A 26,209-nucleotide genomic window follows, 5' to 3' on the forward strand; every position below is an offset into this window, starting at 1 on the left:
CGTGGGGAGGGGGCTGCGGGGAGCTGCATCCAGCAGGCAGCCTGGTGTCACCTTAGAGACACTTGAAACTGGCACTTAACTCTTCAGAGTCTGGGAAGGCAGAGGAGGGTGACAACTCAGCTGCCCCTCTCTGCCCACAATCCAGCTGGCACCTGCCTGCCTGCCAGGGCTGCCTAGGGAGCTGGGTCTTGGCCACTTGTCTTAACCAGACCCGCTGTCAGGTAAAGTCAGGTACCCTGGAAAACTGCATGGCAGCAGCAGCCCCAGCAGAGCAAAGTACCTGCTGTTATGCCCAGTCATCCAACAAGGATGACATCTGTCCAGGGACTGGGTCCCCCGCTGTGTACAGTGGTACCCATCTGAGCAGAGCTACTGCTGTAGTATGGCCTCTGTCCTTCCAGCTGGCTCACTCAGCTCCTCGCCACTTAGGAGGCTGCATTATCCCTGATTTTTCCTCATTCAAGTAAATTTTTCTCCAGTCTTGGCATCCAGAGGTAGAAATGGCCTTTTGTTCTCTGCTCACATCCATCAGAAAAGTTGCAGCATTATTTGTCCCAGGCAGTGGCTGGACTTTGTGATCCCAGTCCCAGCCCACCTTGGTGCTACCTGTCAGCTGGGGTAAGAGATCCCTACAAAGCTCCCCTGATTTGTCTGTCCCAGATTCACATGCTGTGCCTTTACCTGCTAGGCCCTGGAAAATTCAAACTTCGTGTCCATAAAAGCCATCCCCAGCGTCATGGCAAGGTCCTACAATCATGTATTGCACGAAGAGCACATTGCAGTCTCCTGTAATCCCAGTGTTTTCCCATGAAAGTCTAGTATGATGGGAGTAGGAACCCATTCTCAACCAGCTCTGACTGCTGTATCACCTTGGGAGTCATCAGGAACATCTCATCCCTTGTGGCAGCACTCTCCATCACCTCCATATGGCCCTGTGGCACCTCTGCTGGAGGGTGCTGTGGAACAGCACTCCCATGCCACCTTTGACCCCAACTTGGGAAACAGCAGGGGCTGAGGAAGTGCTGTGGTTTTTCCTGGTGACCACAGCCCACTGGCACCTCCAGTTCAAGTTACCAAACCTTTGTCTGGCTCTAAAAGTCACAATGACATCTCTCTGGCTGTGCCTCCTGGGGGATTTGTTTCTCTCAGGGGCACAGCAGCCCCCAAGCCCACTCCTCCATGGAATCGTGACTGGCAAGGGAGCCCCACACCCTCCTTGCTGTGTGACTCAGCCCCTCCAGCCCCCACAGGGGTTTTGTTCTCCTTGAAAGCTGGAGTGCTGCTGGGTGAGCCCTCCCCCAGCAGCGCTGTGAACAGGCACAGCTGGCCCTGGGGAAGCAGATCTACCTTCACTTGTGGGGACAGAGACCTGCTTGGGAGCTTGCCAGTACTCCCTGCATGGGTGCATGGCCCCACTCCATGTCCTCCTGCTGCCCACAGGGCTGGGAGCAGGCTGTGCAAAGGGAGAAGCAGTGGCAGGGGCCCAGTGGCACCTGTTCTTCTAACCACCACAGTGAGATGCTTCTCTTTCTGGCCTGGGCTCTTCCTGGCCTAGGGAGCCTCTGTTGCCACGGACTGTGAGAGCCACCTTCACCTGTGCCAGCTGGGCTGTTAGGGCAGGACAAAGATGGGCTGCCCAGAGGAGCTACTGGGGATGCAGAATGCTGGTCCCCTCTTGCTCCCAGGGAACTCTGAGAAATATGTGTCTTATGGTTAAAGAAGTTTGTGGCCATCAGGCTGAGGAAGTGGATGGCCGGTCAGGGATGGATACAAATAGGAAGCTGGGTGAGAGCAGGGTCCAGACTTCCAAGTAGGAAGTAAGGGAGAGCATTTCTCACTGTTGGGTGTGTCAATGCCATAGGAAAGGAGCGTCAGTGGGAAGCAGACACAGGAGACCCCTGAGCCAGGCACAGCAGAGCCCTGAACTAACAGTGCTTTTGGTCAAGTCAGAGTAAAGGTGGACAGTAGGTGCCTCCTGCATTCCCAAGGGACCTGATCTTGCTCCACAGAAACCCTCTCTGTGGGCAGGAGCTGCCAGCAGAGGATTTCTACCTTTCTTCCCACATGCCAGATGGTATAGCTGACACACAGGCTGGGCAGGCCAGATTTTGTTTGGAAGAGGAGACATCACAGGATATGCCTGCATGAGGGGATGTAATGGCTTGCACAGGCCTCTGCATCTCTCTCTTCCCACCTGACTCTGCTGGATATTTTGTGTTTCTGTCATGAATGGGGTCACCCTTCACTTAGAGCTCCCTGAGGACTTGGGAAGAGCAGGCAGATGCTGCCTGAGGATGACGGGGCTGGACAGTAGGATTGGGTCAGTCCTGTCCTCCTTGCACCCTTCAGCTGATCCAGGTCACCTGCTTACCTGGTGCTTACCTGTGTACCCGGGGGACAGGAAGGAGCGTGCCTCTTCTGTGCTCTGGGTAGGGATTTGCTTCTGTGTGGGCACGTGGGACAGTGCAAAGGCATATTGGTATTTACCATACAGACCCCATCCTTGTTTTTGCAGGCATAGGCAGGACATGAGCTTTCTAGGAAGCAGCGTTTCTAGTGAGTAAAATTCTGAGAAGGTACAGTCACTTTCCCTGGGCACAAGAACAACCTGCTCACCTCTAAGCCCCATTTCAGCCACCAGATTAGAAAATCAACACAGATTTGTTGAGGCAGGCCAAGTCAGTGTCCATCCAGGTGCTATCACTGTTAACAAGCCCCCCAGCACCTGGGGGATGTGAGGGGGTACAACTGCCCCATTTTCCCCAGAAGGTGTCCAAAAGCCCAGGCTTCTTGCCTGGTATCAGGACCAAAGCCTGTTTATCCCATGATGGATATGTGAGACAGCTGCTAGCACACCCCCAAAAGGGAACAGCAAGAGAGATCATGCCAGTCTTGGAGAGCATGGATACTCTCCTGAGTGCCCTAACACCATGTGTCCTTCTGTAACAAAGAAAACACACCCACCAGGCTGCTGCCACACACTGCTTGCCAGTGACCCTCTTGGCAGTGGTAAGCCACAAAACCTAAGTATTTTCTCTTTTTCTGTTGTTTTTAATTGGCCTGGTAACAGAACAATTGGGAATAATTTGTCTCTGAAAAACAAAGTCCATGTGCTGTTAGCATTTTTTTGTTCAGGGCTTGTATGAATTGACAGTGCAGAGGCTTCTGAGAAATGTGACCCTGATTGGGCAGAAACCCAGCTTGTTGTGGCAGAGCTCAACTGGGGCACTTGGAGCAGGCCAAGCACAACTGAGTGAGGCTGAAGGTGACTTGTAAAGAAGGTGACTCTTGCTTTGCTAATTCTCTCAATCTGCTCCAATTAGTTGCTGTAGCCAAATTGGTAGGTGTGATTGGCTGGTGCATTTTGGGAGGCATAGCAGGGATCAAAAGATCCTAATGTGCCTGCTTTAAGCAGCTCAGAGATATCTGGTAGACTGCAAAATTAGGAGGATTTGTCAAGATGAGGGGAAATTTTCTCCTGATGGAAGGGTTCTGATTGGTCTGGCTGCGTTAAAGGAGCCAGAGGACTCATCCTCCTAAAAGCTTCCCTCTTGCACCTGTTTCAGAGTGTACATGACGGGTGGAGACCAAAATCTCCCTGGAAGGCAATTCCCAAAGAGCTGTGTGAAGTTTCACAGGGCTGAGCAAAGCAGGGCTGAGGCTGTCCTTTGGATGAAATCTGATGAGTGCAGGTAGCAGTCCCACCCCATAGTGGGGGAAGGTGCATCATACAGATGCAAGGTTAGCAGGCTGCTTTTGGATGGGGTGCTGCAGGGAAAATATCAGATTCTCAACTGACAACTAGTTCTGGCCCAGGAAGAAACTGCAGGGCAAGGTCAGGCATTTCCCTGCGTTGTTGGGTGGGCAGGAGAAGGGAGGTCTGCATGGGTCTGCAAAACCACGTCAGATTAACCTGCCATGTGCACATCAAACTCCCTCTTGGCAGTACAGACCTGGCTCAGAAGAGAGAGTTCCTGTCTCTCCCAGATCCTGTCCAATGGCTAGCTCAGTCAAAACAGCAAGGCAACAACTTTACTCCTCTCCACAAAAAAAAATTTATAATCTGCAGAAAGAGACCTTTGTAAGCCCCAAGCCTCACATTCTGCTGTGGCACAGTCCTGTTATACCAGCCCAGCCAGAGGTGGGAGATAAAGACACCTTATAGCATCTCTGAAAGGAGCTCCTGCTTGGGCTGCCTTCCAGACAGAAAGGGCTGACTGCAAGCAGTTGCTCCAATGGCCAAATTCTAATGAATCCACTTGAAGCTTGCTAGAAAATGAAAATTCGTTTTCTATACCCCTTGTTGCTTTGTGTTTCACACAAAATCAGGACAAAACCTATCAGTTTTTGAAGACGTAAATGGACTGTCAGAGGTACAGGCTGACAGATAGCCAGGACCCAGGTCATTGCCCATTTGAGTGCAGTTGCTCTGCTTTTACAGTTAATGAAAAGATTTAGGTATTTTTTCAGACAGGACAGGACCATCATGCTATGAGCTATGTCTTTGTTGTACAGACCCCTGCACAGCCTCTTAGTTGAAGAAGCTCTTTGCTCCTCATATACTTTCTTCTATGACCTTCCTCCTTCCAAGAGGATGATAGTGGTATTTCGAGGGGGGAGAAGAAACTGAGGCAGAAGAGTTCTGACTTGTTCAGAACTGCAGAAGAAATGACAATGACAGTGCTGCTGGAAATAAAACACACCAATTTTTTTTTTTTAGCCCCTGACATGGAGCATGAAGCCCCAGTAGTGAACCAATTTTGCATGTGGCCAGGGAATGGGAGAGGGAGCAGGAGGTGAGGAGCTGTGCATGTGGGCTGGCATGACAACCATGCCTCAATGAAAGCACCTGTCAACCCAGGGCTGATGCTGCATCTTTTTATTTTATTTTTATTTTGCTTCATAAAGCAAATGCAGAGCAAGTGATAGAAGGAGGAGAAAGGATGGCTTGAAAACAAAACAAAACAAAAACCGCAAGAAAACTAAGAGGGAAGAAGCAGCTGCTGGAGTATAAGTAGAAAGTGAGCTGCTACAGGAAAGAAGTTCATAGATGCCAAGCCCGCACTAATTCTTAATAAAATACAATACTGAAAATAGGATCTGAGAGTCTCCAAAATACAATATCTTAAGGGATCGGCAATAATACAAAATAAGTTTCATTATGTACAAACGAGTTCTGCTCTTGATCTCTGTACAACGGTGGGAGTGGGAGGCATGGGAACATGCTCAGTGGAAGTGTTGGGGTGGAGGAGGGTGTGCTTGGACCCGGCAGTGGTTCTTTGTGCTGGGGTGGAGGTGGAGGATGGAGAATGCAGTGGTATCTGGTGACCAGTGGGTGCTGTGGGGAGAGCAGAGCAATGCTGAAAGCTTTCCTCTTCATCACCCCACTGGCACGATTGCAACCAGCTGTGTCCAAATTTTCTTTGGAGGGGCAAAGCCAATTTTCAATAGGGAGAAAAGAAAGATGTGGGGGCTCTTCCCTCACCTCTCCCAGTCCTTGAACAAGAGCCATCCCATCCTTCCTCTACAGGGTGCCTTCTCCACTCCCAGGCTGGGGGAAGAGGAGAGGCTGGGGCAGTGCAGAGTGAGTCCAGGGTGCTTGATGAGAAACAAGCAGAAGAGGGGCCTGCTGTGAGACCTGGCAGAGTGCACAGGGATTCCCATGTTACACATGGGGCAACCTGCCACGTCCCAGATCTCTGACACTCATGTCCCACATTGTCCTTCCATCAAATGGCAGCTGAGGGAATGGAGTGAGGAGACACTTCTGCCTTTTTGCAGGGCTTTTGCTGGAGAGGAAGAAGGGTCAGAAATGGGTGTCTGGGTGCTAAAGAGGATGGCATAAGCTTGAGACGATGTCACTTCAACACCAAACTTGGCAATTCTGACCTGAGAGGTGGTATGGCAAGAGTTTGCTACATTTGCTGTCAGCAGTTAGAAAGAAGAGGTCTAAAACTGTCTTTGGTGACCCTGGCCAATTCCAACAAACCACCTCTTTCCTGACAGATGTACCTGTCTCCAGAAATGCCAGTATGTCCTCAGTGGCTTTCACAACACTATTGTGCACACAGAGGATGTGAGGGGAATGATGGCTAATCTGACAGCTCTCCAATGGGTTGTAGACCTCTCCTTGGTGGTTCCTAGGAAGACCCCATTAGGCATTAAGCAGAATCAGGGATGGAGAGCTGGGATGGGGGTTGGGTTATGGGAATGTGTTTTTCTCACTCACTCTCAAAGGGGGAAGCCTGAAGAATGGAAAATGAGAAGACCACTGACCTGGTTAGCACTGCACTATAGGGCCCAAGCTGGGAACAGAAAGAAAAATACCACCCCTGCCAAAACAGGGGTGCTAAGGGTGGGGGGAGGTGGGTTGTGAGGGAAAGTTGTTCTCTTTTAGAGTTCTGGTTACCCAGAAACTGCTGGCTAATTTTTATGGTGACTTATCTGTCTGGGATTTCTCTTCCCCACTCCATTTGTGTGCAGATCTTTGCAGATAGTTGGTGTTGAAGTTACGTAGGCATGTCCATCAAGAGAAAACTAGAGCAAGGAAGAACTAGGTTTTCTCTCAATGGAAGTAGAAATATCCTAACATAAGGAGGGCAAGGAATGAGCTCAAACTCTCCAGAGCCATCTCTCCAGCACCAGTATCACCCACTCCTAAAACCCTCAGGCAGGACAGTAAATCCAGCACTTTCTCTCTCCTTCAGGTGCATCTGATGTAGCCAAGGGGTACACATGTGGGGACAGCCCCCTTGGTCTGGAGGCTTTGGGGAGTGAGCTGAATAGTTTGTGGGCTTCCCCTGATCTCCCTCCTCTCCAAGGTGAGCCCACATCCATAGGGTAGTGCTCATTTAAGCAGGAGGTAAGGCCAGAGAAGAGGGAGTCTCAGGGCTTCTCCATACACTTATTGCTGGTTCTGGCAGTCCTGTGACTCCCCTCAGAGAGATCAGCACTAATGGGGACGATGGGGAAGGGAAGAAGCTGAACCCAAGGCCAGTTTAGGAGTGTCTAAATGCAGTGTCCTCTCCTGCCAAGTCCCCTCAGTTGCTTAGTGAGGAGGGAATCCTGCAATCAGACAGATGAGGCCTTGAGGTCCAGCAGCTGCTACAAGAATTCAGTTGTCTCACTGGAGCTTGTCTCCCTGAGGAAAAGAAAAGACAAATATCAGTCAAGGTTCATCATAGCCTCCTATGCAAATTCACCTCTCTGTGTGCCCAGTGAATTTGCTCTGACCAGGATGAACTCCTTCCCCAGGGCACTTAATGGAACACAAACCTGGGACCACGTGAGTCATCCAGCCCTCCACATTTTTATGCAAGTGGGACACTGCTTTATGGACAGACTTTTGCTCTAGAAAATGAACTTGTTCTTATGCTCCCTGCCAGCACTGTCCTCCGCCAGCTGCTGCTCTTAGCTGACTGCCTGTCCCGGGCAGCTCAGATGTCCTTAGCTTGCAGCAGAGGGGATGGACATGCCTGCTGCTTACTCCCAGACACCATGCTGTGTTTTGGGCTCAGAAGGTGGCCCCACCTGCTTACCTCTCACGGAACTGCTCTTTGAGGTGACTGAGAGTTGGGTCAGTTTGGTTCTGGTCAGGACCCCCCTGGGTTTTGCTCAAATATTTAGCCGTCTCATGTGTCCTGGCCAGATGAGGTCTTCCCTCCTCAGATTGCCTTTTTTTGGCCTCCCACCCCTCAGGATGGTCCATGGTTAGAAAGGAGCTATAGCTCTCTTCTAAGGAGCCAGCACCCTCATCATAGAAAAGAAGGCTCCGTGACTGAACTGGAAAAAAGGAGAGCATTGGTTAGAAATGAGGCCAAGGTATCTTGAAATGGGTGTGGGTCATGATGGTGACTTCAGCACATTCTCACCCAGCCTTATCCATGTGTAACTGTGCAGGATACCCTCCTCCCCAGCTTTATGAAGCAAATGCCCCCCTGGACACTCAGCCTTTTCAGAAGACAAGCACTCTGCTTGGGAAATTTTCCCTCATGTTCCTTCCTTTGATACTTGTCATGTTTTGGGACAATGGTTAGCACAGAATGACAACAGGCCCAACAAGGAGCTGTTATGGAGTTTGTACCACCGACAGATTAGGAGCCTTCCCTTGCCACAGTCCCAGCATATGTGGTAGGCACAGAGGTGAGGATGCTATGCCAGACCAGGGAGTGTCGAGAGAAGAGCTGGAAATAGTTTGACAAGCTGAAATGGAGGAACTGCGTTAGACTCACTCTTACTAGTTGTGTAAATGTCTGGTGCTGGTGTTGCTTTCACTGTCTGTGATACTGAAGAGAATTCAGGGAGACAGGGCATCAGGGATCCCAGGATCAGAACGAAGCAGAGTGCCAGCACCTAGAAAGGAGATCAGAACAGAATCAGTGCCACTGGCCATGAAGAAGCACTCCTCCCACAGCACAACAACATGAGGCTGTGTAAGATCTAGTCAGACTGACAACTGGGTACCTGTGGTCACCAGGCAGGGAAGGGGCTTGCTGTGCTAATCTCTGTTGCAAATTCAAGAAGGGAAGTCAGAAACTTCCTCTTGTTGCTTTATCTGAAGTATTTCTGGTTCAATTGTGAGAACTTGCCTATCCTATTGAGGAGAGACAGTGGAAGGCACAGCTGAGAAACAAGCTGAAAAAAAGGGGGACTCAACAGAAGGGACAAACTCTGCCTTGACCAAAGGGAACCTGGCCATTGGCTTAGCAGGAGCTGTTGCAGGCTGTAAAGAAAACAAGCCCACTGTGAGAAATCTGTGAGGTACTATACACAGAGAAAAGTGAAGCTACCATCCATGCAAGGACAGAAATGACAGCAGAACTGCAGTTCTATATCAGGTTCTAATACCTGATAGTAAAGATGCAGAATTCTAGGAAAGGGTTAAATTTATGCTTGACATGTTGATATGCAGGACCATGTGTCAGTGCCTTCTGCTATCAGGCAGACCAGCCAGAGCTACTAGGCAGTGATAACAGAAGAAAGGTATGTGAAATCTCCCCTGAAATCCCCCTCAGGTAGGTCCGGAGCTATCTGGAAATTCTGCCATAACAGTAAAGCTTCAGAGTGAACGTAAGGGACTCTACAGAGCTTAGGGAGCTGCCAGTACACAGCAAGAAGGCACACATGGGGAATGGTACAGAGCCAAATTATTGAACACTCATGCACCATGCATCGTCTGTAACTACCTGCTGCCAGCTCAGTGCTCAGACTGAGCAGCCAAAGAAGCGATGCATCTGTTGGTGATTTCTACTACCTATGTATAAACTAGCAAATTTGACCTGGGTGGATGCCTGTGGGGACAGCCAGCAGATTGCTTTTCAGAAACCACCTATTTTGGAATACCTGTGCCTAAGTAATGCACGGAAGCTGGTACATCAAGGTAGTTTTGACCACCAGTGGATTCCAGGAGATGTGGAAGATGAAATATTAACATGCGGATACTATGTTATGTAAAGAAGGATTTTAATTGTCCAGACTCTTCATGGCTGGTTTTAAAGTAAGGACATTAAATGAAGGCAGCATAGATGCTGTTTAAGTATGTCATATTGGGCACATGAAGAATTTAGAATTCTTATTTGACAAAAACAAGGAAAAAATAAATTCTGAATTGGATGTTGTTGTTGGAATTATCGCAGCCAAACACACAACTTGGAGAAAAGGGAGCCAGCCCTGTAAAGTCTGTTCTTTCCTTCTAAAACAAAACAGGCTTTTGGGGCTGAGAAAGAGCAGTATACTTAACATCTTGCTTTAACATGGATTTCAGCTGGGGTTTTGCAAAACAGCACTGTTTTTACTCTGTTTTGTTTCAGGTTAACTCTGATGCTCTGATTCACTTCTAATTGACATTCTACAACACTTCATAACAGTAACTGTTGGCTTGATTCTAAGTAACATTTATGTCACAGCTTTTGACCATCTCATTATTTGACCTCTTAAAATTACGGGAAATTAAGCTAGAGAAAACTACTGCAAAACCATTTGGAAAGGTGTAGGCAAAATTAACCAGAAAAAAAAGACATACCAAGAGCGTATTTATCAAAGGGTTCACTATCAAACTGTGAGGAAGTAGCAGATGGAGTAGCAGAGAGATCTGTTACAGATCTGGCAAGATTCATAATTTTTAAGCTTGATTTAGATGATGGACTGTATCAAATCTGCAGATGGGAGAGACTACAAGCAGACTGACTTTTGGTCAGTATTCAAATTTGGAATGATCTTGACCATGGGAAGAAGTGGTCCAAGAGAACAGTGGGAAGATCTACACAGACAAATGTGGAGACCTGCTGAAAGCTCTGAGGTGGCAGGAGTGATTAACAGGGGAAATATATCAGTGGCTACATATTTCAGCTGTTCTATGGAAGAGGCTCTGTGAGTTAAACTGGTCCATAAGATGGGTCCAGGTCAGTGTCACTTTGCAAAGGGCAAATCTCAGCCCAGGCATTATGAACAGGCTTTCTGGCTGGATTTGTATTGGCCTTCAGGTGGAATGCTATACCCAGCTTTGGGCCCTGTACTTCCAAAAAGATGCAGGGCCATTGGAGAAAGTCTGGAAGACAGCTCTGGGAACAAGCAGTGATTCAGTAACTCAGCCTTTGAGGGAAGGCTGAAGAAATCATGGTGATTTAGCAGACCAGACTGAAAGGAGTTGTTCAAAAACAGGAGTTTTCAAATATGTCAAATGCAGCTGCATTTCACAAAGGGAGAATAAACAGATCTTGCTTACAATGGGCAGAAGAAGTTCTAACAGGCTTAAGCTGCTGCAAGGAAGATTAAGATGAGATAGCAAGAAAGCTTTATCCGGGAAAGATAACATAACATTGGAATGGTTTGCCTGAGGAGGTTGAGGACTGCTCACCACTGGAGGCCTTCAAGAAGTGGCAGTACAAATATCCAGCAGCAATGACACAGGGCTAAAGAAGAAGGGTAGCCTGCTCCACTCCCATGCTGCAAGACACAGTGATTCTACATATCTGTCATGATAAGGAATGCCGTAGTTTAAAATGGAAAATGAGAACTCAGAGGCTTATGAAAGGAACTGGTCAAAGATAGAAAAGCAAATTACAAATTCTTGAAATACTTCAAAGCTAGGAAGTCTGAGAGAGTGGGTGTGTGGGCTGGGATGCCTGCAACAAAGGGAGCAGCAAGGAGACATAAGGCATTGTTGGGAAGCTAAATTAGATATTATATCAGCCTGTAGCACAGGGGAAGGCACCTCTTCTAAACTTGTTTATTCCAGGTAGTAGCACTGAAGAATTGTTGGAGCCAGGAATGCTCTGATGAGCTGCTGCATTAAGGAGCAATGAGTCACTAGGCTCAGCTGGGTCACACCCAAAAATGTGGAAAGAACTTGGGAATGAAGACGGAGAGCAGGGGAAAAAGACAGACATTAAAATCTGGTCTGACATGGGGGCAGCAAAGAGTAGCAAAAGGCTGAGTAGATTTTGAAAGGAGGAAGTGCTTGACATGACAGAGCAGGGGCTCTGGATCCAAGGAAACTCATTGAACCAGTACCAAAAAACAATCCCTCAGGACACTGATGGTGCTGAGAAAGTGGGGCAAGTACCTCACCATCTGTTTGCATTTTGTGACTGCTAACAGTACAGAAGTGATAACCAGATATAGATAATATAAACTCTGACAAATTTGTCACGAGCAGCTACTGTGACAATCCTGCAAAGACATCACAGGGGTAAATATTATATTTTTACTATGGCTCAGAAACTTTCCCCCAGCAAAAAAAATTAGATGAAGAATAAGCAATTGGCTCTTTATGGCTACACACTGGCATGCCCTAAAACTCCTCAATGAAGCCAATTTTTATTAACCATGATCCTCCACTATGAGGCAAACAGGGATTACCAAAACAACAGACAACCCCAAACTATTATGCTTAGTCAAAAAGACAAAGAGAATTCCAGCTGGATTTAACAAAGCCTGTGTGCAGGCATAGCAAGAACAGATGCCATTTCTTGCTGATAAACAAAAGGTAATGCCCACTGGGATGAATACTTGGAGTGTTCATCTGCCCTGCTGAGTTAAACATTAAGCATTACCAGCTCAGCAAAAGAAAACTCTGCCCATTACGATGGAAGCTCATTGAAGATTTTTGCTGAATGGCTAATAGCTAATGAAAAGCAAACAAAATGCTTTTTTGCCCAAAGAAGAAGGCAGTGAAAATGCAGGAATTATTCTAATGTTGTTGCATAAACAACTGATGTATGTATGACACAGGGCCCAGCTCTGGTGACTATAACACAAAAGGAAAGAGCAGATGTAACTGACAACAGAGCTGGGCAGCAGGGAAGAGGGCAGAGACAGGCAATCAACAAAGCTGTCTGGAGAAGCATGGCCAATAAGGAAGATGGAAATGAAGCTTATACCATTAGACAGGTCCCAGTCTGCGTGGAAGCCATTTTATAAGGTCTGGAGACTTTCCCAGCTACCAGAGCCTGAAGCTTCTGTAACTGCTGGAGCAGAGTCCTGTGATAGGAAACAATGCATATCAAAACTTAATAAGGAGGTAGAAGCCAGTAAGTGAGCCAAGAATACCACTACCCACTTCATATTGTACCTTGATTTCCCCTTCTTGTGAAAACAAGTTTCTCCCCTTTGCTGTATATTGCTTAAGTTCTCTGACCAAACAGGCTTGGGAAACAAGAAAAAAAAAGGGTCTTATCAGTGGGTCCACCACCATCTTCACTGCACCTACCCACTATTATGAATGACCCATTCATTTAGGACTCCTGGGTGCCTGAAAGCCCATCCAGTCAATTCCCTGAGCAGTGGCAAGCCAGAGTACCATGAAAACCAAGCCCTGGCATGGAGGCTGAACTTTGTAGACAGATCAAGCCTTCAGCACAGGCTTGCCTGTTCCCACTTCACGCAGAGACACATACTCTGAAGCTTGACCTGTGCCCAAACTGTGGTGGAGAGAGAAATAAGAAACAGTTGTGATCCCCTTGAGCTTCTTCAGTCTTGGCAAATTCTGCAGAGGGATGTAGGCAAAGCCAAATCTTGAGTTCAGCAATTAATTCATTCTCTGACTGCCCTGGTTGGAGCACATGCTAAGGTCTCTCTGCCCCATTTAACTGTTCACGGGCATCTGCACACGTAACACAAAACAGTGGTAGGTGTTAACAAGAGCTACTGAACCCTTCACTGAGCTGGTGAAGGAATCTGGGATAAGGGAGACTACAGAGCACACAGTTCCCAAGAGTTGCATATTATTGAAGTGGAGACTATTGCTGACTTTCCCTCTGGGAGCACTGACTGTTCTACACAAGTATGTTTGAGCTTTTATAAAATGCCAGGTCCTGGAACCAGGAGATTGCAGGAGAATCCCAGCTTTATCCCTTTCCAAATCCTGTTTTGCTCTCTGTACATGTGGAGAGAAGCACAGAGTGTCCCACTGGCAGTGCTCAAAAACCAAACCAAATTAGAAAGAATATAATATGTATTTTAGGAAAAAAAAATAAAAATCTTTTGGCTTTTAGGCCAGTGTCCTGATTTTTCTGGGTGGAGCTCACACTTTTTCAGCAGCAGGGCTGACCACACTCCCAGAAAGGCTGGGGGGCAAGATGTGCCCCATGCATGAGAGCAGCTGGGCAGCTGTATCTCTGGCAGACAGGAGACCTCTGTCTCTCACACACCTCAGCCAGACCATGCCTGGCAACCCCCTGTCCCAGCACCAGTTCAGGCCTAGAAGCCAAGGCCACTGCACTCGTGTCATGGATGGGAGGAAGGTGTGCAGTGGAGCCTCTAGGAGTACTCCATGAGCTGTCATGGCAGCAGAGGAGTGGGTAAGGAACTGGCTCTCTGGCTGTGGCTCTCCCTTCAATTTGAGCTTATATAAATGGAGCTATAGAGACAAGTATCCCCTGCAGTTCACGCTGTCCTTGCTCACACGTGTTGTGCCCAATAAGAGGGGGCAGAGCTAGGCTCTCCTGTAGCTCCAGCTGCCTACCCCACTGCAGGGTGGAAGTCTTCATTATTTGCTTCCAAGGAACCAAATTCCCCTGGTTGGTTGGCCAGCTCTGCATATTAGAAACACAAGTGCTCACCAGAATTAGAATTAGGAAACCCAGAGCCTTGGGTGAAAGAACTTTGGGGTTGTGAGAGCAAGCTTGCTCCTTTCAGGTGAGCAGCAGCAGCAGATGAGACAAAGATTCTTTGGGCTTGCTTTGCCCAAAAGAGACTGAGAAAGGGCTAGAACACCACATGCACAAGGAATTGCCCTGGATTTGGTGGAAGTTGGGATCTCTACTTTTATTAGAAGAACGGGCTTTCCCTGTATTTACCAAGTCTGTTCAGCTTTCTCAGGAGAAACCTGAAACAGCCACAATATGCCCAGGGCCTTGTATTTCTCTGAAGAGCCAAAAAGCAGAACCAGTGAGAGGCTGGTGTGAGGAGCCTCCCTTAATGCATCTGCCCTGGAGACAGAGAGAGCCCTGGAGGGGAATGGAGAAGGCAGCATGAGCCCAAAGGATTGCAGGGAGAAGGACAAAGAGATATGGGAAACATGCCTTCTCTCCCTCTCCTCGCTGCGGAGTGTCCTGGCGTCCCAACACAAACATTCCAGGCTTGCTAACCAAACCCAGCTGCCTTGTTGCTGTCACGGGCTGAAACCCAGCACCTCGCCAAGCAACACCCGTCCAGGAGCTGGGGGAGCCTGCTTTTCTCTTCTTGTCTCCCTGCTTCAGCGCTCCTGACTTCCCATCCTACCCACCCTGCCCTACCCACAGAGGGTCAAGTCTAGCTCCTCTTACCTGTTTGCATTTTCTAAGGTCTCCACTTTTTTCCAGAGTTCATTATTTTCTGTTGTGTATGTCTCTACCCTATGGGAATAAAACCCATAGCCAGTTAGTCACAAGGGCCAGAGAGATTAAGACAATGCATTCCCTGCTTTTCATAAGGTATGGAGGCTCAGTGGCTTCGTCCATCACCTGCAGATATGGTCCTGAAATCAAATGTTACTTGGCCCATCTGATTGCAGCCAGCCCCAATGGGGCAGGGATGAGACTGCAGGTGGACAGTTACATGGGACATTTCCCAGTTCAGGGTCTTCTGAGGCTTGGGAGAGACAGGAGCACCTGGTTACAGGCAGGTCAAGTCAGGACAGACCCAAAGTTATGTAGACATTTCCATCACTTCCAAACCCCCCTAAGAAGAATGAAAAAGGAAGAGGGGGACAAAGTCAAATCCCTCCCTGAGAACCTGCCCTGGGCTTTGCACCCTAGCTGTGAAATCCAGGCCGCTCTGTGCAAACGCTGGGCCAGCTCCCACTGCAGGCACTTGAGGGCAGCAGAGAACCTGCAGGCTCCTTCCCGCGGCTTCCGACGGGAAAGTGGTTGGGCTGCAGCTGGGACAAGGGAAGGGGAGTGCCTCCAGGTTGGGAGAAAGGCAAGCCAGAGGCACAGCCTAATCCTGCTGGAGGTTTGCAGCACAGCTTTTGGACCAGACGTTCCGTGCAAAAACTGGGCTTCCAGCAAAACTGTCTAACTGAATGGGGAAGGACCCAAGTACAGGTTTTGACAAACCAGTTTTTAGTAAGCCAAGCTGACCAAAGACATATTCTATTAAAAAAAAAAAAATCACTGAATGCTGCTTTTGGTTCACATTTAAACCTGGCATTGTTTGAAAGCCATCTGTCATAGCAATGCTCTAGTGTAACAAACTGCTGAGTACATACAGGCACCAGAGTCACATCTGGGGAGGAGGCCCCAGCACCAAACGCCCTGGACCTGCCCCTTGAGCGAGGTCAGCCAACTCCCCAGCCCTGGCTTCAAGGTCCCCATATGGGACACTAGCTGGAGGTGATGTACTCTGATGCCTGGACATACCCATGCACACTGAGGTGCCTTGAATCATCTGCTTTAATTGAGCATTTCTGTGCAACTAGAGAAGATAAATAGCATCAGGGAAAAGAGTTAATTAAAGTTGGGTTTGGGGGTTGTTTTTTTTCCATTTGCTGATCTCAGATGGTGTTAGTAACTGGGAAGAAGATGGTAATTATACAGAAACACGAGTTTATGCCTGGATTCCAGCATTCTTCTTTGCCTGGGAATGCACATTAGGGGTTGCTAGTACAGGAGTTATTTTCTACCCAGTCAGTGTCACATGACATCACCTTAGGCTTATGCCTACCATGCATAGGAGAAAAGCAAGGCTACAAGGAGAAAAACAAAGCTAATGCAGAGAGTGGAAGTGGGGGAGAGTGGGGAATAACTGCAAGGCAAGGTTTTTCTCACTGTCAAGTGTTTGTGTGTCCACCTTCATGGGAAGAGAGGGGGAAAAAGCCATGATCAGTGCCCTCAGACAGCTTGCCACCTATGGGACAGACAAAATAGAAGCAACTTCTAGTGGGGAAACCCAAAATCCCACCTTGTTGGCAGCCAAAATGGCCTGTGTTTTTCAGGGGACCAGCCAAATGAAGTAGTTGGAAACACAAAATTTCCTGACCAATCTTTATCCCGCAAGAGGATTTCTAGGAGGGAGGAGAGTAGGGGCAGGATCCCAAACCAAACTCCTGGGCAGCCAGCCTTGCAAGGAATTGTATTTTTTTAGCAATTCAGAGACAAAACACTAGAAAGGGGGCCTGTGCATGGACAGGATTCCTGTTTTCAACGTAAGACTGAGAAGAAGAAACTTACTTTTTCTCTAGACATTCCACATATTCTTTCTTCTTCCTTCGGCTCTCCTGAGCAGAGATCTGTGAGGGGGGCAGAGGGGAGTCAGTATCATAAGCCTCTGGACATTTCTTTGTGGCTCATGCATCTTGTCTGTTTCCTTGCACTAAAGGCAAGTGAGGAGCTGCCTTCCAGTCTGCCATTCCTGATGATCTATAGGCCAAAACTGGGGGGCAATGAATGCTGTAGGTATGCAGCCTTCCTTGGCTTGGAGCCTGCAACCATTTGTTGCGTTATGCCCCTCGATGCTGAGAGCATCTTTAGGGCTTCATTCCACTCCTCTGACTCACATGGGTATATGCTGTGGCCATCTGGGCTGATTCTACCCCAGGCCACTTCTGAGTCACTGGGTGATTAGTTCAGTCTCACCATTTTTCCCACAGGATGCTTTCTAATCCCAGTCTAAAGTCTCACAGCCTCTGCCTGGCTAGTGAACACTCTGCATCACCCATCCTGCACCATGCAATGGCTTTGGTTTCCCTGTCCTTGCAACAAGGCCTGACCAGACCAGTTTGTCTGATCTGTGGACCCTATCCCACTCCACACACTCCCAGGAGCTGAGCAGGAAGCCACAGTTCCCAGGTATGGCTGTATGCAGAGCATGCAAGCAGAGATGCCCCTTGGCACCGTTTTTGTGGGTTGGGAGGCTCGTGCTAATGTACCAAAGACACAATCCCACCTTTCTTGAGCTGCAGTGCAGCTGAGGAGGTGAGGGTAACTATAACATTGGTCAGCTGAGGATGCTCTGGAATCATGGGAACTGCATGATTACATATTTTGCAGTCACCTTGTTCTTGATTTTCCTCCTGACCCTCTTCAGTGCTTTCTCCTCTGCTTTGGTGAGGGGCAGCTTGGTAGGAATGGGGTAACCCTCTGCAATCAAGGTGCGCTTCTCCTCTTCAGTCAAGAGCAGTGGGCCAGAGGTTCCTTGTAACTTCTGAAAAACACAGAGAGCATCCATCAGTGTCAGCAAGGCGTTCTACTCCAGTGATCTTCCTTAAAGCCTTGCAGAGCAGCCAGAGGCTGCATCAGAATAGAATACACTGCTGCCCATTGACACCAAACAGGTGCAGGGCAGTGCTCTTTCCTACTCTCAACTTGATCCTGGGGGCACAGCTCAGCCACTCCTTTCCTCTTTTCCTTGGGAGGGCATCTGTTCCTTCACTGTGAGGCTGGCTACACACCTGCACTGCAGGACCCTGTCAAAAAACTTCTGGGCAATAGTTAAAAAGGTCTGGTTATGGGAATTCCTCTCTCATTAGCCTTCTCAGAAAGTCCTCATAGTGCATAGGTCACTTCCCAAAGTATGGATGAAAGACAGCACCTGCTAAAACAAGATAGCTGCTGGTAGATGTGCAAGATTCACTGTGCCTCTTCTCACTCCTGTGAGCACTTCTTGTCCCCACATCCTTGTGCTAAGACATCACATTGCCTTGAGAGAGCATTTAATCTTGGAGACCTTAGCAAGGGCAGGAACCTCCACCTAAGCCTTGGAATTCCTACAAACCCCTCTAAGCAGCAAAGAGCCCTGCGTCCCAGCCCTGTTGGCTCCTTACATGTGGTGCTGTGAGGAGAGGTGAGGAGGAGATGGCAGTAGAAGAGCGAGCAGCAGGCCGGGCTGGACTGGAAGGAGGCAGGGACCGAGGACTCTGAGATCCATCACTGTCACTGCCATGGCTGCTGGGTGGAGTTGGAGGCATCTGCACCAGGTCATCTACTGAGAAATAAGGAGATCAGGTCAATGTCTCTCATGTCAGCCTGTTGGTATAGGCATAGGGCCCTGCCATAACACAGGGCTGAAAGGAGAGGATGATGAGTTTCACAAGATGGGGTGAGTCTGAGAAAAAGGCTTGACTGCGTGCTGCCCAAGACAGAGGTTAGACTGACCTCAAATGTACTAAACTAGGAACTGCAGAGGAGCTGGCAGGGCTTTGCCAAGGAACAGAAGGTATTTACAAAGCAGTAAGGTACTCCAGTGTTAACCAACATGAAGTAAAAAGCCAATGATGTTTTGCTCCATAGCCTGTTTGCAAGTACAGGAAGCTCTGTGAGAGAAAAGCTCTTCCAAAAGCACTGCAGGGCTCACACACTTGCCAGCACACTTGATCCAGCAGGGCTCTGGTCACTCAGTTGGTTTCCAAGCACTTGAAAACTGTCCCCACTTTGTACTGGAGAGCCCTAGGGGCCTTAATGGAGGTGGGAATATGCCTAAGGAATGTCTCTCTGCGGCAGTGGGAGTTCCCTTAGTGCTTTCATTTGTGCATCGGCAGATTTTCAGATGCTTGGGTTTCTTTCAAATTAAACTGGATCCTGAATTTCCTGACTTTCAGATGGTTATTTTTGGACAGCTCTACAGTCTCTCTGAGGATTTTAAAGGCACTCTTGCATATTTCCAACTCTGAAGGAGCCTGTTTTGCCTGTGAGTCCCTGTCTGAACAATTTTGTGTGTGGCTCCTGATGCAGACACTGATCTGAGTTAGAACAGTGCAGTGCCCACTTCTCTATTGTTCTCTGCCCCAGTGCTACCTTATATGCACAGCTCTGCCTTTAGGTGTTGTCTTTCTGCCCTGTATAATAACAATCTATAGCTGAGTAATATAGTTGACCAGGAAATTCTATCTTCTTACCTGTAGGTACATTTAGAAACTGGTTCACCTCTTTGGGTTCAGCTTTGATCACAGGTGCTGGAGTCATTTCTACAGGAATCTGTGGAAGAAAAGCAGAAAAAGATCTTGGCCACTGCCACCTCCCCTGCCCAGAAGGCCCCCACCAGTTCTGTCCATAGCCACTGCTCCCCTGCTGCCTATCCAGCCCCATCTCACAGCTCTGCCCCAAAGGAGCCTCTCACCATGGAGGAAACCAAGAGTTCAAACATAAGCCCCTGAAGTCTCAGTTGCTGGGCACACAGAGTGCAAACACATTTACAGAGGAAGTGGCACTGGCAGATGGATGTGCTGCCAAGCAATGCACTGAGCTGAGTACCTCCAAAAGGGAGATGACTTTTATCCTTGGCAATTCTTCCTCTGATACACCCAGACAATGTAATTTAAACCAACCCCTGTGTTACCATGGGAAGTCCCTCTTTGATCTGTCTTCATTATAAATGGGAGTATAAAGGTTGTACAGAAACAGAACAACCCTGCTGTCCTGTTCATGTGATTTTCACCAGGACCACTGGGCAACTGTTTCCAGTTGGAGGGGACCGAGAGCTAAATAAAGAGTAGATTTACTCCCATCTGCATTATGCTGCCCCTCAGCCTCCTGGCTTGCCAGCCCCCAGCCCACCATAGGGTGGAGTTTTCACACTAAACAGACACATTGCAAACTCCTCCAGACTGTAAACACAGCTGAGAGCACCATGGTATGGCTGATGAGCATACACAGCAGAGACTGGAGGGCACAGCAAGTTCAAGCTGTGTAAACAATAGAGGAAGTTTGTGCACAGTTTTGGCTGGAAGAACCCATTTGTGTTGGATGGCTGTTTAAATGGGAAGATGTTCAACATGAGTGAAAAAAGGAAGTGAACCCCAGAGATGCTCTACTGTTATCTGCTGAGCTGCTACAAGACAGGCAAGGTCTGTGTGAGACTGGTCAGACCTTCTCATCCAACACAGCTGGTCTCAAGGCCAGCTGAACTAAGCCCTCAATTCACACCCACATACCAGTGGCATAAGTGAACCTCCTTCAGACAAACAGACTTCTTAAGAACTTAGATGTGACCAAAAGAGTTGTCCCCTTGTTGCACAGAAATAATAAATCCTGCTGCTTCATAGGAAAAAGCAAGCAGGACGTGGAGTGGAACCAGCATTTCCAGTGAGCAGCTACAAAGAGTGAGAGGCCATGTGACAAGTCCAAAGCCATGAAAAAGACAGTGGCAGAGCAGGGGTCTATATGCAAGAATAGTGGAGTCACTAGCATCAAATTAATTTACACTGTTCTCTGAAAAATTAAAATAAGCCAAGAGTGGCTACAGAAATACTGGCATACTGGAGGGGACAGATCTCCAGTAGGTGCAAGCTTAAAGCTTTTGGCTTTTGTGCCAAGGAAACATGCTTATATTTAACTGAGATTGTAAAGCCTCCTGTGCTGCCATTTCAAGAGGAGAATGACAAATAATGCAGTATTTGGGCTTTGTAACACCTTCTGTCTGTTCAGTAGCTAAATCACCTTCCAGGACCCTGAAGTCACATGGCTGAGTCTGCATCACCAGGAGTGCTGCTGTGTGAGAGCCCAGGCTTCCGACAGATCTTAGATGGGCTCACCTCCTCAGGGAGCGTCAGTCTCTGCAGAGGGTTGAGGTTCAGCACTGGTATGGAGCTGGCAGGTAGCTGGGACTCAGGCAGGTCTAGAGGCAGGTTCTGTTCCTGTTTCACCATGATGGAGCAGAGCTTGGGCCCCAGTGACCACACTCCATTCTCCAGCTCTGAAACATGCACAACATGAGTCAAACTCCAGCAAGAACAAACTCCAGCAAGAACAAGGCAAAGGAAAAAAAAGCCATGCAGACAGCTTCCTCTGACTTAGGAGGCTGCCTTTCCAAGTTTAGCACTGTCACCACACAAGCATGTGCAGGCCCACAACACAGAGTACAAAAGGGAATGAACCCCCAGTGCATGGAGAGCAGACAGGACAGAGATAGAGGAATTGTGTCACTGCTGTGCTCTGAGTGTACAGCCCAAGCTCTGGAGGACAGCTGCAGGGTTTTTCCTCCAGCAATGTCTAGGTCTCATCCTCTGGAGCTTATTTATATTTAGGGCTCAGTGAGAGGAGTGTGCTGGGTTGCTACTCCTTAGGCAGCATGGCCAGCATCACAGAGCTGCCAGGTGTGTTATCAAGAATAGCACCACCTCTGTGCTAGAGAGCTGGTGAGAGAGCAAGCATGATGACAGTGAAAGGCTGACAGTGCTACTTTGGCCTCCTCATGATGTTGTGCCAAGTACCAGGGCTTTGCTGCATGACAGAAGAGGAGGAAGGCCCATTTCTGTGGAAGGAAGCCCACTGCAGCACCTGCTTGTGAGGCTGCTTCCACAGCTGCTCCACTCAGTCTCACCTCTGAGACTCTCTTCTCTACCCTGGGCTGCTCAGGGGACTGCTGTCCACAGCTGTACCCTGCTGCCATTGCTGGCAGGGACAAAAAGCAGCAGTGAGGGAAAGGGAGTGTCTGAAGAGAACACTTGGGGGCATGCTCCCCTTGCCTCCTGCCTGCTCTGTCCAGTGTGCATCTGTGGTGTGAGCCTGGCTTGCCACTGGAAGTACAGATCCCAGATAAACTGCAGATCAGATGGGAAAAAGACTGCTAGGGGAGCTGCCTGGGCTCTGCTCTAAAGTTTCGTTCTTTGCTCTTCAAATACTTCAGCCTGCCAAAAGGCTACTCTTAGCTGGCCTGCAGCCTGCACCCTCCTTCCTAATCCTCATCTCTTCCCTTTCCCTTTTCATCTGACAAGCAAAAATACATTTGGCTTGACACAGGACAGATTATTGCTAAGCGTGTCACCAGAGAGAGCTCCAGTTGCCTCCACAAGGCCACAGTCTGACTCACTCTCTAACTTCTCTGCATGCAGCACATTCAGTCAGGCCCAGGGACGTTGCCTAGCTGTCTGCTGCCAGAGCTGTTCTGCAGTGCAGGCCTCAGTCCAGAAGATGTGCTGGCAAGAGGAGAGAGGGAGAAAGGTCTTCCTCTGCTCCAGAAAAACCTGCATGAAGAAGAGTACAAACAAGCAGCTGTTCATATAGGAGCTGCCATTTGATCTAACTTAAAGACATGTTAACATTGTCTTTGCCCTATTCAGCCTCTGTTGTCTTCAGGAGAGGCCAGGGCAGAATCCTGCCTCTGGCCTTTGCTTGGACAGAGTGGTGTTAAAGCCCAGATAAGAACTATATATGGTAACACCGTGTAGGCCTTGCCAATGGGTTATGCTGTTTTCCTGTCTTTGGTCTAGCACCTCTTATTTCTGCCTAGACATGTCTCTCTAGCAGATGTTCATTCCTTCCAGCTGCCTCTGTGACTAGACACCTTCAAGCACAGACACAGCTCCTGTGGCTGCTGCGTGTGTCTCAGCTGCCTGTGCTGCTCTCAGTGCTGTTGGATTGCCTTCTAGAGCTTCCCACAATGCAGCAGGGCTAATGTCATCAGGCAGTATCTCAGGCAGGGGTGCACTGTACAGCTGAGACAATGCAGAGCCTACTGAGCAGACATAGAATGGATTGTGTTTTCTCTGTCCAGCTAAGGACACCAAACCCACAACTGGTAGTGATGTCCTAGTTACCCTAGTATGCAGACAAACCCCTTCTGATGGAAGGAGGCAAGGTGTCACATAGACACAAGTGTTTGTGTCCAGAAAATTTGGACTGACTTCTGCCTTTCAAAGAAATAAGGGACCTTGAGAGATCTTCAAGTCTATCCCACTGCTCTAGGCAAGTTCAACTAAACCTGTGTCAGTCCTGATAGATGATTCACTTGAACCTACCCCTTTGAAAAGTGCTAAAGAGTTCACATCTTCCCCATTTAAACTCTTCTATGGTTTTGTTATGCCCACCGTGGGAACACTGCCTACTGGCTACTCTGAAGTTCCTTACTGTCATTTGAAGCCTTTTCCTCCTCATCCTTTCTGTTGCAAAGATCTGCATTTCTCTTTTCTCAGATGTGTGAGGTATCCTCTGTCTGTGAGGGCTGCTGCTGAAGCAAATTACCAGACAAGGGGGAGCAGACCACCAAGGGCTCTCCCCGGTCAGACTTGACTCAGTGAGAGAGCAGCCCCCAGTGCTGTCAATCCAGACAGGCCAAGGAGCAGACACCCAAATAAGTATGTGCCGTCCTCCCATTTCCTGTCTACATTCTGACCCTGCTCTTTTTCCCACCCTTGGAGATTCATCTGGGGAGTGATTGGGTTACAGAATCAGAGACAAATAAGCCATCAGAGGGTCAATGAGGGACTGAGGAGTAGGCATCTAGTGTGGACATGTCTAGGTTGTTCTGCTGCTTGAGAGGATTTTTCAGAGGATTTTTTTCAGTTTTAGAGGTAACACTGTAACACTGCAGATTTCACTGTATGTTGGTGGATGAGGCATGCCAAGACGCTCATCTTTGCTCTAGATGAGCAAAGAGTCTGTACCTATTGGGAAGAAATATGGCTGACAGATATCTGTAGCTGCCCAGGGTTGAGGAGGTCAGGCAAAGAGCAGTGAGAAAGCAGGACCCATACAGAAAGGCAGGCACTAACCCGAGGCTGATCCAATGCCCGCTGTTCTGCAGAACCCTGGCTCCCCCTGCTCCTGGCATCAAATCACACCCTGCAAAACTCAGGGCTGGTACTGAGAAATGAAACAGCCAGTCCGTATGCACAAGCCATCTGGAAAGCAGACTCCACTGATAAGCAGGGTCACAATGCACCCAGTGGCTTGCCCTAGCTGACCTGTGTTAGTGGGAACCATGTGGGAAGGGGCAGGATTTGGAAGAGTTTTGAAGATCTGTAGAAAAGCTGGGAGAAAGCTGATAAAAAGCAAGCCTCAGCCAGCTCCAAGCCTAGACGGAGCAGGGGCATTCCTGAGGAGCTCTGTAGACTGAGCAGAGCTTGCTTAATGTTAAAGAAAAAACATTTCTGGGTAATTAATTGGAACTGAATGTCTAAAAGGACTGAGACTGGATGGAGCTGTGCCAAAAGGACTGCACAGTGTTGCAAATACTGGACCTGACTCAGGGTTTCACTAGAATATGACTCACATGCAATTATGAGCCAAAAAAGCCCTGGAAAGATGACCTGAATTATCTAGCTGCAGGACTGGGTGTATGGATACTTCTATACCTGCCATCATAATGCTAGGCCTTAGCCCCTTATTAAACTGATCTGCACTCTCAGAGAGCAAATGCCAGGCCCAGCTCTCCTGGGTTGTGCACTGTACACCCTGTGCTGGCCTCTGCCCAAGGATCAGTGTCATACTCCATTCAAGAGAGTCTTGCCTTTGAGACATGACAGCTGAAGGAAGGGCATGTGCAGACACAGTGGAGAGAAGGAGAAGTGGTGCTAAGTGTCTCAGAGAGGAGTCCTTGAGATAGCTTCATGTAGGCAGTCTTCATTTCACTTTCTACAAATGCACTCTTTTGGCTTCTCTCATTCTCAAGTCTTATCTCCTCTTTTTTTCTCCTGTTTTCTGGGGCAAAACAAAGTTGTGTTTATTTGTTTATGCCAGTTTGGGTTTTTTTTTTTTTTTGTTAGTTGCCCCCTCCAAGATTGTACTGGGGTTAAAACTAAGGAAAAATAAATGCAAATTGAAAGCTTTTTGATACTAAGGCAGAGCTGCTTGGCCTGCCATAAACCTCTCTCCCAGCATCTCTCTGAGATGCCCCTAAGGAATGTGGCAGATGGTTGTGCCTTTTCAAGGACCAAAGAGGTAGCAGAGGCCAGTCTTCTCTCCTTCTGCCTTGGCGTTTGTACCAGAAAGCTGGGATCATTCCTAGTCATGAGAGGGAAGCCTCTGCCCCAGGTCTCACTGTTGCTCAAAGGAATAGCTGTCTTCTGTGTGTACTGAGCCTGTGCCACTGCTTTTTCAGGCAGCCTGGTGTCCATCAGCTGTTGGGACACCCACACAATCCCACAAATTACAGGACTCTCTGCAAGGACAGCTCTAAAAATACCCAGCCATCATAAATTATCCTGAAATGAATTGTTTTAAAAATAAGTTTTTAAATGACTGTTTCTCTCTGTCTCCTGCTAAAATCTGCTGGTAAAGAAGCCACTTAGCTTTCCACACATACCAGCACTGGTTGCAGCCAGAGACTCATGCTTCCTATGTGCAAGCCAAAACCCTGCTGCCTGATGCAAAAACAGAGCTGGATCTAGGGCATCCACACCCAAGTTTGCAGGGTCCTAAAAAGACATTGCCTATTGCTTGCCAGAAGCTGGCAGCACACTAAGCCACAGGCAATTATTATCCTCATAAATAACAGTAAGCCCGGCAAAGGAGTAATGTGACAATCAGAGCACAAATGGAAGGGAAAAATGTGGGCTGTATTTGACAACAGCAAATCAAATTCTTCCCTGGATTAGCCATGTGCAAGTCCAAGGAATAGCTAGTTTGTCCTCATATATGAAAGCCAGCCAGAGCCTCTGCTAACAGATGTGCCCAAAGCTGTGGAGTGCACACATCTCATGCTCACCGTTAGCATTATCTTCAGTCTTGACAGGCACGAGGGGGCTCTGGGGAGCAGAATCTCCACTGAGGGAATAGCTGTGCTCTGCCTGGATGCCTGGAGTGGGTGGATCCAGGTCCATGTCCAGCAGAGGGTTCTTCTCAGCCAGTACAGGGTCATCGAAGAAACTGCTGAAGAGGTCATTGGAGAAATCCTCCATGTTGTCAGAGAAGTGATCCAGGTTCTCTGAGAAATGCTGAGGTAAGACAAAGGGAGAAAGAGCATTAATGTCAACTCCAAGAGGGATCTGAGAGCCTTCCTCTGCACTGAAAGTCAAACCTCAGCATCAGCCCTTTTTGCAAGGCAAAAAACAGTTCCTATTCCTCACCTGCATCAG

At 48.3% G+C, this 26,209-nt stretch overlaps 1 protein-coding gene across 3 annotated transcripts in view; it reads right to left on the reverse strand.

The window, feature by feature from the left end:
• Positions 1-4,871: 4,871 nt before the first annotated feature.
• CREB3L1 (cAMP responsive element binding protein 3 like 1) overlaps positions 4,872-26,209 on the reverse strand; it is a 45,162-nt gene continuing 23,824 nt past the window's right edge. Inside the window, exons 2-12 of one of the 3 annotated variants that reach the window (XM_058829589.1) lie at positions 25,840-26,068; positions 20,948-21,108; positions 19,313-19,391; positions 18,242-18,399; positions 17,473-17,622; positions 16,650-16,708; positions 14,766-14,834; positions 12,381-12,480; positions 8,232-8,352; positions 7,539-7,782; positions 4,872-7,141 (exon numbers count right to left, since the gene is read on the reverse strand). In XM_058829589.1, coding sequence (XP_058685572.1) covers positions 7,105-7,141; positions 7,539-7,782; positions 8,232-8,352; positions 12,381-12,480; positions 14,766-14,834; positions 16,650-16,708; positions 17,473-17,622; positions 18,242-18,399; positions 19,313-19,391; positions 20,948-21,108; positions 25,840-26,068 — 1,407 coding nt within the window. In that variant the 3' untranslated portion in view covers positions 4,872-7,104. Of the gene's footprint in view, positions 7,142-7,538; positions 7,783-8,231; positions 8,353-12,380; positions 12,481-14,765; positions 14,835-16,649; positions 16,709-17,472; positions 17,623-18,241; positions 18,403-19,312; positions 19,392-20,947; positions 21,109-25,839; positions 26,069-26,209 lie in introns of all 3 variants that reach the window. The other 2 variants (XM_058829590.1, XM_058829587.1) reach the window with 2 other exon arrangements.

This window comes from Poecile atricapillus, chromosome 1, assembly GCF_030490865.1.
Source record: "Poecile atricapillus isolate bPoeAtr1 chromosome 1, bPoeAtr1.hap1, whole genome shotgun sequence".
NCBI lineage: Eukaryota > Metazoa > Chordata > Aves > Passeriformes > Paridae > Poecile > Poecile atricapillus.